The following is a 15277-nucleotide window of genomic DNA, read 5'->3' as shown; positions in this document are numbered from 1 at the left end:
ATCTTAGCTCAGACTCTGTTTAGTGCTGTATTGAACTTAGGGTTTCTTTGTAAACACAACCCAATTCACAAAGAAAGAGACATATATCTAAGTCACTTCTTCTGCCTTATTATTTAACGAGTTGAAATGCAACAAAGTGTAGATTCACTGAGTCATGGTTAGCATTCATCTCTTAATAAAGCAGCCATGAAACTTGACAGTACAAATGAGTTGAACTGAATCAAAAGTGGTGTGGAGTCACCATCTAAATGTGACATTTCCTAAAATTGACTCATGATATACTCATCTGCACATTTGTGCATGTCATTGTCTCCTATTTTTTAGGGGTTCACCCTGATATTTCCTTGCTCATAAGATGCTATCACTCTTTCTCTTTTCCATTTTTCCTTGCTCTACAAACCAATCAGTCCACAGCCTTTGAACAAAAGTACACAACAATCTTTCATAAACAAAATGTATGCAACAGAAAAACCCACATTTGTATTGTTGCTATGATTCTATACTTAAAATTCCTCTTTGGGTTGATAAGAGGATAAGGCAAAATATTTTACATGAAAGTCAGTCCACACCAAGTACACACCAGAAGAAAAAAAAAAAAAAAAAAAGAGACTACCACAAACACCCTATATATCCATTTGTCATAATATCAATCCTTTCTAATTTGAAGTTGAGCTCCGAGCATTCTGTCCCAAATTAGATGGCTTTGCTTCTCCAGTCCTTGGACTGTTAGGCCCTCTCCCACCAAGCTGGGGGCTTTTATTCCCTTTCAGTTCACTTATACGAGGGCTATATGCTGTATTTGAGATCTGAGGACTTTGAAGGCTCTTGGGATCTTTTGCCGGAGTTGCTGTGGAACTTGTTACTTTTGGACTGTATATATGCCTTATCTCACCTCGGCTCCGAGTAATGAGTTCATCTAAAAGTTCTTCCTCTGCAAAATTGGCTCTTATTACAACCCGGTCTCCCTCCTGCCAACATCATATGAAGAATGCAATAGCATAAGTTAGATTGAGCACATGAACATCTTAAAAATGTAAATCAGTTTGTGATTATTCATAAACTCTAGGATAATAGGATCATAGTTCCAAAACAGGTACCTAGTTGCAAATATTTTTCTTAAATAATTATAACGATAATTGAAATATAGGATGTAAAAGATTCATAAATTTGAGTTTGCCTGACTTTTCAGAGCATAAAACAAGAAAACTTACAGTTTCTAGGTTCATTGGTAAAGCCGGTGCTTCTTCATATTCCGCGGCATCTAAATCTGCAAGGAATGCCCCTTTGAAAAACTTGGGCAGGATGTACTGTCTCACAGGAACCAAAAGCATGATCATCAAAGGGAACAGGAGACCAGCAATTGGAATCCATGTAATACCAAAACAAATGAGCAAGTATGCTGTCTGAAAAAGAGTAAAAAATGCAATTGTCTTGAAAGGAACAGTTTCCACGAAAGTCGCATGGTACTCCTCAAGCACTCTGCAAAAGCATGATTTTGTTATTTTCTTTAGAAACCCAAAGGGAGGGGGGGGGGGGGGTGCTATGGAAATGATAATAAAAAATGAAGATATATGGCTTAGGAGATACTTGTATCTTCTGCTTGGAGCAGTGAAGAGCAATAGGATCCTCTCCCAGAATTGGTTGCCAGGTAAACTTTCAATAGCCATGAAGGCAAAGTAGCCCCAAAGAACTGAAGTCGGAATCATTTTAAGGAAAGGCATCGCTGCAACACAGCCTCCCACCATCAAAGATTGAAGCAAGTTGCTAAGCCTCTGTTCTTTGACCTCAATAGGCAGAAGATCATCAATGTCCTTCTCAACATCAAATACTGTCTCATCAACTGGAGCATCAATATTTCCCATGCTTGAAGCCAATTGAATTGTAGACTCCTTGAGTTCCTTTAGTCCCTGATCAAGAAATTCATGTTTCAGGCCAGTTCAAAAAAGCCTTGAACTGTAGTTAACTAGCCAGATAACTAAATTAAGAAAACCTTCGGAAATAATTTATTTTCGATATTTCATTCTGAAAAGAAGTATGGCAGGTTTTCACTGTTGACTTGCCTGGTCACCACTATATGTAAATTAACTCAGGAAAACATGGCTTGGACAGGGAAGTTTCCTGACCTAGCTACTAATCACTCTTTGAATTTACCATCTCAAAAATGAAAACATTTCCTAGTCGTCAGTTGATTTTTAAGTTTCCAACCATTTTTACCCATTCCATCAGAGGGAAAAAACAAAAACCAAAAACCAAAAATCATAAAATTTATGGATAAAGGAACTCAGAACATACTTGAGTTGCTGGCTGCTGGTAGATCAATGGAGTCTGCATCTGTTGATAAGCCTCTTGCATACTTCCATATAATTGCCCCAAGCTTGCATTCTTACGCATAATTTTGCGTGCTGTTGCCACGAGACGGTTGCGTAGCAACTGAAAATACGCAGATTTGGTTGTAAATGAAAAAGTAATTGCGAACAACAGTATAAAAGAATACTACTGCATAGAAGAAATAATTTGGAAGTTGAACAGAAAAACAGGATCTATGTAGCTAACCCCTTTTCATTGCAATAAAGCTCTATTGAATTGAACTTAGTATGGAAAAAATACATGAGTGACTCAACTTCAGCCAGATCCAGTAAAAATGAATTCAGAAAGCATTAAGTAACATTTAATTGAACTACCGAATCAACCATGATTGGTGTGTAAACTTGAGGATCCTCAACAATCTAATAGGCCTTAACTGTGTTTGTTTTCCAAACAGGTGATTCTGTATGACTTACCTGGTGCTTGAGTGTTGCTAAACTCTTTGTATGCATTGGAGATTGTGGTATGACACCATGTGCTGGAGGGATTCCAATAAGACCACACAATATGACCTATCATCCATGTATCACAATAATTAAAAACAGCACTGTGTAAGCAATGAAAGGAGAGAGAGAGAGAGAGAGAGATACCATGAACCCCAAAAGAAGTAAATCAAAATGGAAAGAAGATGGCTTCCTCAAATTGAATTCTTTCTGCTGAGCCAGCTGAGATGCTACACTATGGTCAAAATAGTACAGCACCGCAATCATCGTGGCTGGAATAAAAGCTCCGATTATGTAAAGAACGGGCACATTTAGCATGTCCTGTCAGTTTGATGAATTAACTATCAGTCATATTAGTGCCTGGTAAGATAAAAAGGACCTCGCTATCTGTTGTAAAATTAGTGACTTCAGAAACAGAAATAAAAAATGAAGTAACAGAAAACATGCCTTAATGACAGTCCAATTCTCATATGCACCAGGTGACCATGGATTTGGGCTGGAAAGGCGCCGAGGAATTCTTGTGGGGACGCTGCCAGATGGTATGTAGGAAACGGCAGTCCAGACTAAAACCATCAATGGAACACCATAATCTGCTATGAAGCCTCGAAGTGAACCTGTGAAAGGATTCAAGTTCAAAAATTTCCATATAAAAGCACAAACAGCTAAATTACTATGATTCCATTTAGGGATTAAAGATGTACTAAATTTTGTTAGACATACCAGATCCATATCGCCATGACCGTGCTTTCCGGCTTCTTAATGCTGTAAGCAGAAGGCCAAATGACAATACTAAGGCAAACATCCCATTGGCAAATCTCCAAGAAGGTAGAAATGCTATTAACTTTGGGTTTTCTCTTTTGGGTATGCGAAACTCTTCCACGAGTCCCTAGAGTACCCCATAGGCCCATACACAATTGAAATGTTAGAATTGATATATTCTGCCACTAGGAAGAGAAAACAGTTTAAAGGGACGGCAAATTACTGAACAAGATATACATCAACAATATAATAGTCGGATAAGTCTAGATAAAATCAAGTTTAGCTAGACTCAAAATCCCAGTTGTGTAAGACAAAAGGAAGGCTTTGTTTCTCCTTAAAATTTCAACATAAACCAAAGAACAATGAAAAGAGTAAAGAACTATTGCATTACTTTGATAGCTTGCTGCATGAAGAGCATTGCAATAAGCAGACCAAAGAGTTCTCCTGCCAATCGAGTAAACCTATTGATAATGGAGCAAGCACCTAGAATAGATAGCAAGAACAGAAGGATCGCAGTCCACACGCATACCCTGCACATTCAGATGGGTACATAAGTTACTACTCAAATCAGATCTATCAAAACCATAGTGTCATTTCTCTGTAAAACAGGATAAAACAGCTTACCATCCAGTCCATGGTAGGAAAAGCGTTGGCCCCAAATCGGTTCTATTTTTTGCAAAGTTAAACATGAATGTATACATAAGCACAGTCGGCTCGGAAACTCCTAGAATCAGCAAAGGTTGACCTCCAACAAATGAGTGTATAATTCCACACAATGCAGTAGATGCTAATGTTTGAACCGTTGTCAGAACCCCATCTGCTACCAACAAGTAGAGTTTGAGCAATACAACTCATAAAAACTCTTGCTTGAAATCATAATTTATAAGAAGTTGACCAGAAGAGACTAAAGATACCTGTATTTCTCTCCAATTGTTCACCGAATGAAATAACTGGGATTGCAGAAGCAAAGAATATGTACATGGTGGGAGCCAAAATCCTTCAGGAAATTAAAATAAATAAATAAAATGGCATTAACAGGCTAAGATCTCTATTTTAGCAAATTAGAACTTGAAAATTTCCATGTGAATTCTATCATATAAAGTTTCCTCAGTCCTCACCAATTCATTAGCAACATAAACATAGAGAAGGCAAGAAGAGGTTGATATATACCTGAAGCCAGCCTTAAAACCTCCAGTCCAGTCTTCCTTGTAGCACATCAACCTCCCATTAAGATCATTCTTGATTCCTCGTAATGGTATAAAGGTCTCCTCCATGGTTTTGATTAACTCAGAGATATGGTGAGGTCCTTTTTTTGGGTTTTAGAGAGGAAGGAGACTAGAACACACAGAGGACCAAGAACTAGTCCTTATAGATGTCACCGGAGAGATTACTAATTTGACATTCACATGAGTTAAATAACTTGGGTGTGGCAGAGAAACTATCTAAATGCTGAAACTCTTAAGAGAAGGGATCTAACGTCTACCCATGGATTCAAGTGAAAGAAGAAACTAAAGGGTGATGGATATATTAAAGTTCAGGAAGATTGACAAGGCCCAGGTACCCAGATGGAGAGGAGAAACCAGATTCGTACTCAGAATCACGAGCAAACATCAAACAAAACTAGTATTCATTACATGATACAGTCCAGCCAGTAGCAAACACTACAGATTAATTTAAAATGAGGTAAGAACACACAACACAGGGTGAGTTCGGCCAGGAAACAAGGCAGCACTTTTGCTTGAAATGAATCTCTTCTTTGCAAGCAATGTGAGTACAGAGAAGGTCTGAGAGGAAGCTCCAAATATATAAAGCAGCAAAGGGGTCAAAAAGGGGGACAATAGGATTTGATGCAGAGTGAGTGTTGTGTGGGTCAACCCTTTGAGATGGAAATACGTGTAATACTTCACTGTCACAGTGCTCCACAGACAACATTCATAATTAAATACATATGAAATTGTTCTTATATTATTTTGGATTGCTTAAAGGAAGAACATGATACAAATACATAGTACATAACCTTGCTAATCTACATAAAGTAAGGAAAGAAAAGAGGGTAATCACAAAGAAGAAAACAGTGAAAGTAAAGGGTCAAACATCAAAGCAGCAATAATGTAGCATAAGACAATCACATAACACATAAGGGTTTACATTTTGATACGCACAAACTAAACCATCCAATCAGACATGGACACATGGCATTTCGCCACCCCACGGCTTCAGATGTAGCAGAGGAACTCAAATTCCTCCTCAGTGATAGAGTCATAATACGATTCCATTCACCTAAAGGAATATTTCCTAAGGAGTTGTGAAGCGGGCAAGGAGGAGTCCTCCACAAGCCGTCTCAACCCCTTGAGAGGAAGACGGGCGTATCCTGGTTGGATTTTACAAGGGATGACCCTATAAGAGGAAACCAGAAGACAGAACCAGGTAAGTCAAGACGTTCACACCATTACTCCTGTGAAAATACTGTTCTGCGAGTCTCTAACTTGGGCGTTCCTGTGAAAATATTGTTCTATGAGTCTCTAACTTGGGTGTCGGAAGACTAATCCCGGAATCACCTCTGGGCCTTTGCTTTCTGTGTTTGTGCAGGATCGACGCTCAGCCTTACACAAATTCTCGACAGCAACACATTTACACTACATCCCAGCTCATTTATTTGGAGAGAGAGATAGAGAGAAGAACAACATTGGACATGGGGAGTCACCCTAAAGTTGAAGAGTGGAGGCCAAGGGACAAACCTTCTGGAGTCTTCTGCAACTGATTGGCAAGTTTTTGGTAACTCTGCTTTTTCTCCAAAAAAAAAATTTAAGGGCCCAAAAAAAATAAAGAAATTTAGCTGTCTGGTCCTCTCTGAAGAAGGAACCAGGAAGTACCCACTACCCAGGAGGACAGGACCCAGATGGCTCTTCACTGTATCAGTTTTCTTTAGATTATCTTTGGCTTGTCCGCTCTGTATTTTTAACGGGTCATTGCTGTTGTTTTATTAAATAAATATAGTTCCATTGAAATCAACCTATGGAACAAGAGCAACTTTCATTTAATTATCATTGTTAAGGGAGATATTAAAAATTAAACTGTTTCTATCATCGGCTCATGCTATTAATTGATAGTATATCCCTTGAAATATGTGCATCAAACGTGGGATACGTCAATAACAGGGTGTTCTGAACTTAAACTTGGAACTTCGAACCATGCATTCTTTATTCTTATTATTCCTTTTAATGGCTATTGATTATTAAGGAGTTAAAGAGGTTCGATTAGATGTGACTCGCCTTACCCAGTTACCCTTCCTTGACGGTTGGGGGAGAAATACCTAGGTGAGTGGTGATTCTCAAGTTTCCAAGGAATCTAATAGGTTCGGCCTATCCTCAAGGAGGTAGTTGTTTTGATAAGGGATTTTCGCCTCAAGAAGTATGCGGTTCTGAATTTGATTCTCTGCAAAACAAACTTGCATTCAAAAACCTTGTGTAAAAAATGTTTTTAAGTAAAAAATGAAAATAATCACATTTGAAAAGCACTTGTAGAATTTGATCTAATCCACTTTGTTTAGCACTTTGATGCCCTGGACTAAGTAATCATCTCTGGTTGTCCTTTAGTAAGTTTTAGGGCAAAGTTATCAAACCACCTCTCTCTCTAGTAAGTTTTAGAGTAAAGTTATCAAACCACCTTTAGGTCTCCAGTAAGTTTTAGAGCAAAGTTATCAAACCACCTCTCTCTCACTGTCTGTTTGAAAACACTCTTATTAGAATTCTAATCAACATTGTTTAGTACTTGGTTGCCCTATACTAAGCAATCATCCCTGCTTGTCTTTTAGTAAGTTGTACAACAAACCACTCTTTATCTCTATTTGTCATTCATACGGGTGTTTAGTACTTTTCACTGTTTTCATTGAAAGTTGAATGTATGAACCCGCAAGACTAGTTAGATGGAAGTCTTGGATAAAAATCTAAAAGAATGATCATGTGGAATAGACATGCATTCAAAAACCTGATGTAAAAAGTGTTTTTGAGTAAAACAATAATAATAATTACGTTTGAAAAACACTTATAGAAGTCGATCTAATCCACTTTGTTTAGCACTTGGATTCCCTGGACTAAGTAATCATCTTTGCTTGTCTTTTAGTAAGTTTTAGAGCAAACTTATCAAACCACCTCTCTCTCCCTCTCTGTTTGAAAGCACTCTCATCAGAATTCTAATCAAATTTGTTTACCACTTGGTTGCCTTGTACTAAGTAATCATCCCTACTTGTCATTTAGTAAGTTTTAGGGCAAACTACTCTCTATCTCTCTCTCACACACAAACACTCAATGTTGTATACTTGTTGGCTCTTGATTGTCTCGCCAGCATGTTTAGTCAAGAAAAGGAATTTGAATTTGATACATTGATTCATTCTCTCTTAATGTCGATCGGGACTCAACACATAGTCACTACACGTATTACATGTATCGGTCATGCTAGACACTTGACTCACTCACTGCCATTCTAAGTACATATAAGGATTTTTTTAAAGCAAAAAGGAGATGTGTTAAGCATGCACCAACTGAAGAATAAGATTTTCACTCAATTTATACAAGCGGCTCGTGTATACAACAAATACAAGGAGAAAATTTTACTTAAAAAAAAAATACAAGGAAAAAATAAACTATGGAATATTATCAATCCAATAGTTGAATTCACAAAACCAAGTTAGCATTGGATAATTTTTAACCAAAAAAAGAGCTAGCATTGCTTAAAGGATTAAGTTTTCCTTCTTGTCTGGAGAAGTGAGAATTTGATCTTTACCAATGATGCGAGCAAAGAATGTCAATGCCTATCCGGGTTGAAGACCAGGCAATTAATTTGAAAATGTAGCAATGTGCGATAATAATGTGCTGAAAAGTCTTATGAATTTTTATCAAAATAAAGTCTTATGAATTGAAAATAAATTTTTAACTAAAGTCAAAAAGGGAAAAGAAAAGTTAGAAAATACTTAATTGAGATAGGTGAGAATTTATCACTCACCCACCTAACATGGAGATAGAATCTCAGAGGTAGAATCTCTTCGTCCAACGTGATTTGATGTTTTGATTAAGATTAATTAGACTATTGTAATAATGAATGTTATCTTCTTATTAAAATAATAATAATAATAAATAATAAATAATAAATGTTTTTAATTATCATTGACATCTGCTTCCTATTGTCAAAGGTCTGAAATACCCTTTCTCAATCCAATCAAAGGGTCAAATTCCCATAGGTTTAGATGTTCTCTCTTTAATGTGGGTAAAAGGAAATTCGGTCCCTTGTGCCATGTGGAATGATGATGTGATAATTTGATTGTTAGATAAATAGTACATGATCTAGATCGATTAGTCAAGTAAAATTTAAGAGCTTAATTCAAGAGATTATTTTCTTGTGTATTGGTATATGCAGTCTCATATATGTCCATGCATGCTTTTAGTACTTTGACCACTAGTGTATACTCCCTCATAGTCATTAATTCCCGAAAGCTCTATTTTGCCACTAGACAAATTTATTCGAATGGAAAGTGTACACATTATTACAGAAGCTTGGTCCTACACGTCTACAAAATTTCAGCCTCATCTAACCTACAATATAGAAAATATTGGGCGGTCTAGCTGATTACATCAAAGTGAGCCATTCCGGAAGGTTTACCATAAATTTAGACCTTGATATGAATGCATATATACAAAATACTATTTTATAGACGTAAGAAAAATTATGTGAACATTGTCAATAGTGCACACTCTTTCACACTCTCTAGCCGTCTCTTTCTTCCTCTTACCATGTGGCTGACCCCCCATATACAATTCATTATTCCCTCCTTCCGGTGGACCGATTGGCTTGACATGGAAGATACCATTATACATCAGCAGTTTGTCCTTCCATCCCCCTTGTAGTATATATTCCCACATTATCAACTACATGATGCCTGAGGCCTGTGGGGGACCTAAGCCTCAAGGAATGATGCCAAACTAGAAAAATAAATAAGTAATATTTAACCCAATAATAATAGAAAGCTCATTAATATATAACTACTGAGAGTTCAATTCAGGAACCATACTAGGTCCTTCCATGAACCCAACAAAACTATTCCCAAATGAGTTGAAGCATCCCATACTATATACTTCCCAGTTTGCATGATATGTTGTTTCTTATTTAGTTTCAGCCATGCACTTTTAGTTCTCTTTTATTATATATATATATATATATTATTTTGAGGCTATAGTCCATAGATTATTAGTGTTGACTTTGTCCTAGGGAAGGAGCTATACAGACTATGCTTATGAAAATCCAACCATATATGGAGATGGATTCATCAATCAGAAAGAGATAAGCATGGGCTAACGTAAAGCTTGAGTTTAGGTAGTTTCATGTTACACACGTGCCACGAGGACCACGACCTTGGATCTTAAATATTATAATAATTTCAAAACAAACCAAATTTGAAAAAGAAAATATTTCATGATCAAGCTATTCTCTAACGATCCCAGAAGAATTTCAAGTCTGAGTTGAGATTCTGCAATTAAGAATGTAACACAGCTGGTATACAGAGATGGATAGATGCTGGGAGCTATAGATTATTGTTTTATATAAGTTTGTTTAGGTTCTTGGTGTCTTTGTATGTTTGAAGAATTATCTTTGCTTAATGGGTTAAGGTTTTAGATTGGACACTACAACATGGTATTAGAATCATGACAGGTCCCTTTGTTATCTTCCCTAAGTAACCAGACATATCCACGTGTGAAAGCAGGTTCCTAGTGTCTTCATGCAATATTTGAGGAGTTGTCTCCACATAATTTTTTTTCATTCGCGACAGTGATGACTTGACTAATATAATTGAAATGGAACTATTAACTCTTTGTATATATAATTTCGGAAAGGTTCTTTGAGCTCTCTCTCTCTCTCAGGCACATACACACACATACATATGAAATGACCCCGCTGCTTTCTTATATGTATGGAACAGTACTTCCGTTGCTCATTTATGCGTTCCTCCATCTGTTGCTTTCTCAGAGAACCATATCTTCCATAAAATATATACTGTATTAATGAACATCTTCTCCTTGACATGGTTTAAAAAATATCAACTATTTTTTTTTAACATAAAATATATAGCAGGAATATCATTAATAATAAGAGTTTGAGATGGGGTTGATGCACGCATAGACTCTCAAGAGGCCAGAGCTCAACCCCATGGCGTCCCAATCAAGCTAGCATTGTTGTTTTTTAGTGGGATCCATTGGTTACACTTCTCAATTGATCTCTTCCATAGCTCTTAGAAGTCTAGACTGAGGTTTTTGACTTGTTTGAATTTGGATAGATCATTGAGAAAGGATTGGGACATTTCAAAGTGTCCACTTGTTGAGCCAAACAGTGAAACATAAACCTTACCCTATCTTTCAGAAAAGTATGTAAATCAACTTGTGTAAAAGTTGGTTTCATTCTGAGATCCAAAGGACAATATAACATAAAATGTTTAGCTATTGAATTGATATATTCACCACAATTATGCAATAAAATCTCTCTCTCTCTAAAATCAGAATTTTCATAGAGAATGGAAGGATACAAAAAATTACAATGACTACGACATAGGATTCGATCAGGTCCTAAATAATTAAAAATGCTCTCCACCACTTTTTTGCTAGATTTAAATATTACAATTGCCTTCGGTTTAATCATTTCAGGTCTTACCAAAAAAGGATTGGATTATTTTAGTATCAAAGAAATGGTATATTGATAAAGAAAATTAATTTAAATAAGAAAAAAAGAATGATCAAGTTGCAAAAATAAAAGGATTTCTAATCCTTTCAGTGTCCAAAGTACTCCCCTAATTACGGCTTATTTTTTAAGAAGAATTATATAAAATAAAAGTTTTGTCTGAGGAGAGGAGAGTATGTATCTAGCAATACCATCGTCACCCTGACCTACATATAATTAGAGGGGAAGATGACAAGCCATGCTTTCAACTAGGACTGATCCATGAATTATTCTTTAAGGTTGAAAATGACCTCCAGTGTCACAGAAGATTATTTTGATAGTCAAAGATACCTTGGATTTGATAGCACAAATTTTTTTTTTTTTTTTTATTTTACAGAAGGCCAGAAGGGTGATGAATCAATTCTTCTATGGATATACCCTCCCCACATACTCCTTTTGTATACCCAAATCATGAAAGTTAATGGCGAAGGTAAATAACATGTAATATAAAAAATTAATGCTGGTGGTCCATGCATGATTAAACAGAAGAAACTGATGGTCAATTTCACTCTTTGTGTTTCCCCTTAAAATGAATTGGTTTCATTTTCACATGCATATATTTAATTGGCATAATCTAAGTTTGTCATATTCATAATCTCATAAAACTTCCTACTATAAATTGCAAACCCCATCAACCCCTATGGTTGATGATGGCATCCAAGCTAGGGTACCTTTATTTGCTATAAGTGAACCTTGTTGTAAGTGGTGAATTAAGAAGTTAATTATAACCTTCTTTTCTATCTTTTTCTTATTCCTTATTGTTTTTAAGGTAGGGTCGATTAAAAAAGGTATTCAAAATTAATTTTAAAATGATTTTTCATTATTATATTACTTTCAAGAGCTTTGATTGTAACTTGCATGCTTTCCGAGTACACATGTGAAAATGAGTGCAAATAGCACCATAATTGAAAGAAAATTCTAGATGGGCAAGAGGTATTGAAAATCGGTTTAATGACCAAGGAAATGAAAATAATATTTGGCAACATCCATGGGTTCCCTCTCTTCCAGGTTATCGAGTTCAAACTCTCCAACCTCCAAATTGTGAGTTTAAGAAAGTCTCTTAGCTTATTGATCATGACAATTGGGTTTGGAAACGAGATCTCCTTGTTTCTCTTTTCAACCTTAATGAAATAATTGAGATTTTGAAAACCCAACTTCCTTTGTTCCCATGAGAAGATTTCCAAACTTGAGGTGCTTCTCGAAATGAGATTTTTTTTTTGTGAAATCAGCTTACTACCTATTGTCCAATATAGAAGCTGAAAAAGATGTGCTTGAAGCATCATTTTCCTCTCCTAAACCTTGGCAGTAAGTTCTAGAATGGGTTTGGAAGCAACTCGATCTCTCCCAAAAATGAAATCTTTTCTTTGGAGGGCTTGTGCTGAGGGCATTGCTTCTTTGGTAAATCTCCAGTGAAGAGATATCTCAGTTGATCCCCAACATGCTCGATGTGGCAATATCCAAGAATCTACTTCCCATATTCTTTTAACTTGCCCTTTTGCGCGTTCAATATGGCTTGGTAGTGTTTTGTCTCACAAAGCCCGGGAAGGTGGTAAGGTTTTCCTTCATGACTAGATTGATGGCCGGAAAGTGATTTCCGCAAGAGGTAAAGATGCTAGCAAGGAGATGGTATCTCTATGTTCATTTATCTGTTGGCAATTGTGGCTAGCTCAAAATGTTTTTCCATTTGGAGATCGAATATGGTCGCCTTTGAAGGTCATTTAGTCAGCAGAAAAATATTTTAGGGATTTTATTAATCCATCTCCCGTCCTCATAGATCGGTTCCTATAGTTAGAGCCTCGGAACTGTCTCTCTACCTCATCAATGGGATCTCCTGTCTGCAAATTTCTTTAAAATAAATTGTGAAGCAAGTCTCCCCCATGGGTCGATGCAAGGAGGTATAGGTTTTATCTATTGTGGCTATCAAGGGAGTCCTCAGTTTGCCATCTCTAAACTTGTTCAATTTCACATTGCTTTAGTGGGTGAAGCTTTGGCAATCCGCTCAACTCTTTTGAAAGCTATTTCTAAAGATATTTCTCATATTATGTTGAAATGTGACAACAAAAACATGGTAACTTTCCTGCAACATGGAATCTCATCAGTCCCTTTGACCATCAAGCCCATTTTAGAGAATATTTTGCATTTGAAATCCACTTTTAAATCTTATATTTTTTCTTTCATTCCTAGAGAGCTAAGCAATTTAATTGACTCTCTAGCAAGGAGAGCTCTGCCTATGAAGGGCCAGATAATTTGGCCCATTTTCGATCCTTGAATCAAAGATCAATGTTTGGCATCCTTGCGTCTTCCCCATTCTTCTGAATAAATCTATTTTCACTAGAAAAAAAAATTCATATCATACTAAGAAGATTGAAAAAAAATAAAATTATAACTTCTTTTCCACCAACATAAGTTACAACAAGATTTTCTCTTCACTATAATTACAAGTTTAACAGTTAATGATCTCCTCATATGCGGTTAAAATTAACAACTTTAAGATAACAGCAATGCACATTACTAGAAATTAATAATTCTCCTTTTTATGATTCCCATAAGATGGTGGGTCTGGCTTTATTCATTTATGCCACATGTAACTATTCTATCCAATAATCATATCTAAAGTGACTACTTGGGTTAACTAATTAATACAGCAGGACAATTTAGAATAGCTCAATCTAAGAAATCTTTTCTCCACCTTTACCCAAAAACGCCACCACCACGAGCTTTGGCACCACTACAAATTAGGAGAAGGGCCACCATCATCACCATCACCATTATCATCATAGCTAGCTGGTTTGAAGAAAACAGAAAAAGGAGGGTATCAAAGAATGAAAAGGAACAGCAGAAGAAATTATAAAATGTGAACCCACAATAGAGTTTACTAGTAGCATTGAGAAGACCCATTAAAAAGCATTAAGGGTGTCATTAGCCCCTCTTTAGTGTTGGCTAGTGACAACATATTCATTAATTTCTACGAAACTTTGTGGGATTGCTAATCATGGGGATTTGTAATTATCAAGCAACTGACATCACTTGGTCTTTGGTGTGTCCAGTTTAAGCGTAATTCACACTGAAACAAGTGGTCAGTGCTTTGATTAGTTTTTTTTTACACTTTATGATTTTCTAAACACATGCTCAAACAAGTGGTGATTTGATTGATTTTTTTATCAAATTCTTTTATGATGATATCTTAAACACATGCTCAACAAAAATGTCGACGGATTAAAAACTCCTTTTTTTTTAATCATTATTATTATTATTTTCTAATTTTTATGGGGGAAAGAAGATGTAAAGCAACTAATCAACACAGAATAACAGAAACATGAATGGAGGGTATATGTATAGGGAAAAGGCACTCTGAACCTAATACGTATATTGCATTTCCTCACATGTATTATTTTATTGATGTTTTAAAAGAGAAAAATAATAATTAAAATATATATGAGATGATGTAGAGTACCCTACTTGCTTAGAGACCCTCTCTCATATGTATAAACATACACAAAATAGAATGTGTACCAACCATCCCACTATCCCCTCCCCCCCACCTCCTGGTTTAAAACTTGAGCAACTAACTTTTATAAATAGAAATTATAAGTATAGAAAAAGAAATCTTTTTTTTTTTTTGGTAAACTATAGAAAGTGAAACCACTGAGAGAGAATATTCATATACCTTATCAAAAGAAACTTAAAAGGGGGGATATACTCATATACATACATAAATGTAAATGTATCAAACCTAACACTTTTGTCTATGCCACAAAGTTCACGATTCTAGAGTTTGAATTATTGGATTGAAATATATATTTATTTCTATATCCTTAGAAAAGTAGGCCACTACTAGTAAAAAGAGAGAATTAAAGGATGCCCTTTTCAAACCATTTTACAACCTAAAGATTTGGAATGACTTAAAAAACTTTCAAAGCTTGCCATTACAACAATGGTATTAATGCCCT

At 36.0% G+C, this 15277-nt stretch overlaps 1 protein-coding gene across 1 annotated transcript; it reads right to left on the bottom strand.

Moving 5' to 3' along the window:
* Positions 1-416: 416 nt before the first annotated feature.
* On the bottom strand, positions 417-5349 carry LOC122068766 (probable boron transporter 2). Its single transcript, XM_042632650.1, has 12 exons — positions 4737-5349; positions 4481-4563; positions 4191-4383; positions 3958-4096; positions 3528-3693; positions 3255-3421; positions 2955-3128; positions 2781-2876; positions 2293-2430; positions 1588-1907; positions 1212-1479; positions 417-968 (listed from the first exon to the last, which is right to left on the bottom strand). Exons 1-12 carry the CDS (start codon positions 4838-4840, stop codon positions 657-659), a joined length of 2160 nt encoding a protein of 719 aa, XP_042488584.1. The 5' UTR covers positions 4841-5349; the 3' UTR covers positions 417-656.
* Between the last annotated feature and the right edge of the window lie 9928 nt (positions 5350-15277).

Source organism: Macadamia integrifolia, unplaced genomic scaffold, assembly GCF_013358625.1.
Source record: "Macadamia integrifolia cultivar HAES 741 unplaced genomic scaffold, SCU_Mint_v3 scaffold457, whole genome shotgun sequence".
In the NCBI taxonomy this organism is placed as follows: domain Eukaryota; kingdom Viridiplantae; phylum Streptophyta; class Magnoliopsida; order Proteales; family Proteaceae; genus Macadamia; species Macadamia integrifolia.
The sequence above is the reverse complement of the archived record's forward strand: the minus strand, read 5'-3'. Positions and strand labels throughout refer to the sequence as shown.

Excerpts from the sequence above, each read along its gene's own strand:
- LOC122068766 (XM_042632650.1), bottom strand. The coding sequence starts at position 4,840 with ATGGAGGAGACCTTTATACCATTACGAGGAATCAAGAATGATCTTAAT. Across the intron at positions 4,384-4,480 it reads ACAATTGGAGAGAAATACAG|ATGGGGTTCTGACAACGGTT; the intron begins GTATCTTTAGTC and ends TGTTGGTAGCAG. Across the intron at positions 1,480-1,587 it reads GCTCCAAGCAGAAGATACAA|AGTGCTTGAGGAGTACCATG; the intron begins GTATCTCCTAAG and ends ATGCTTTTGCAG.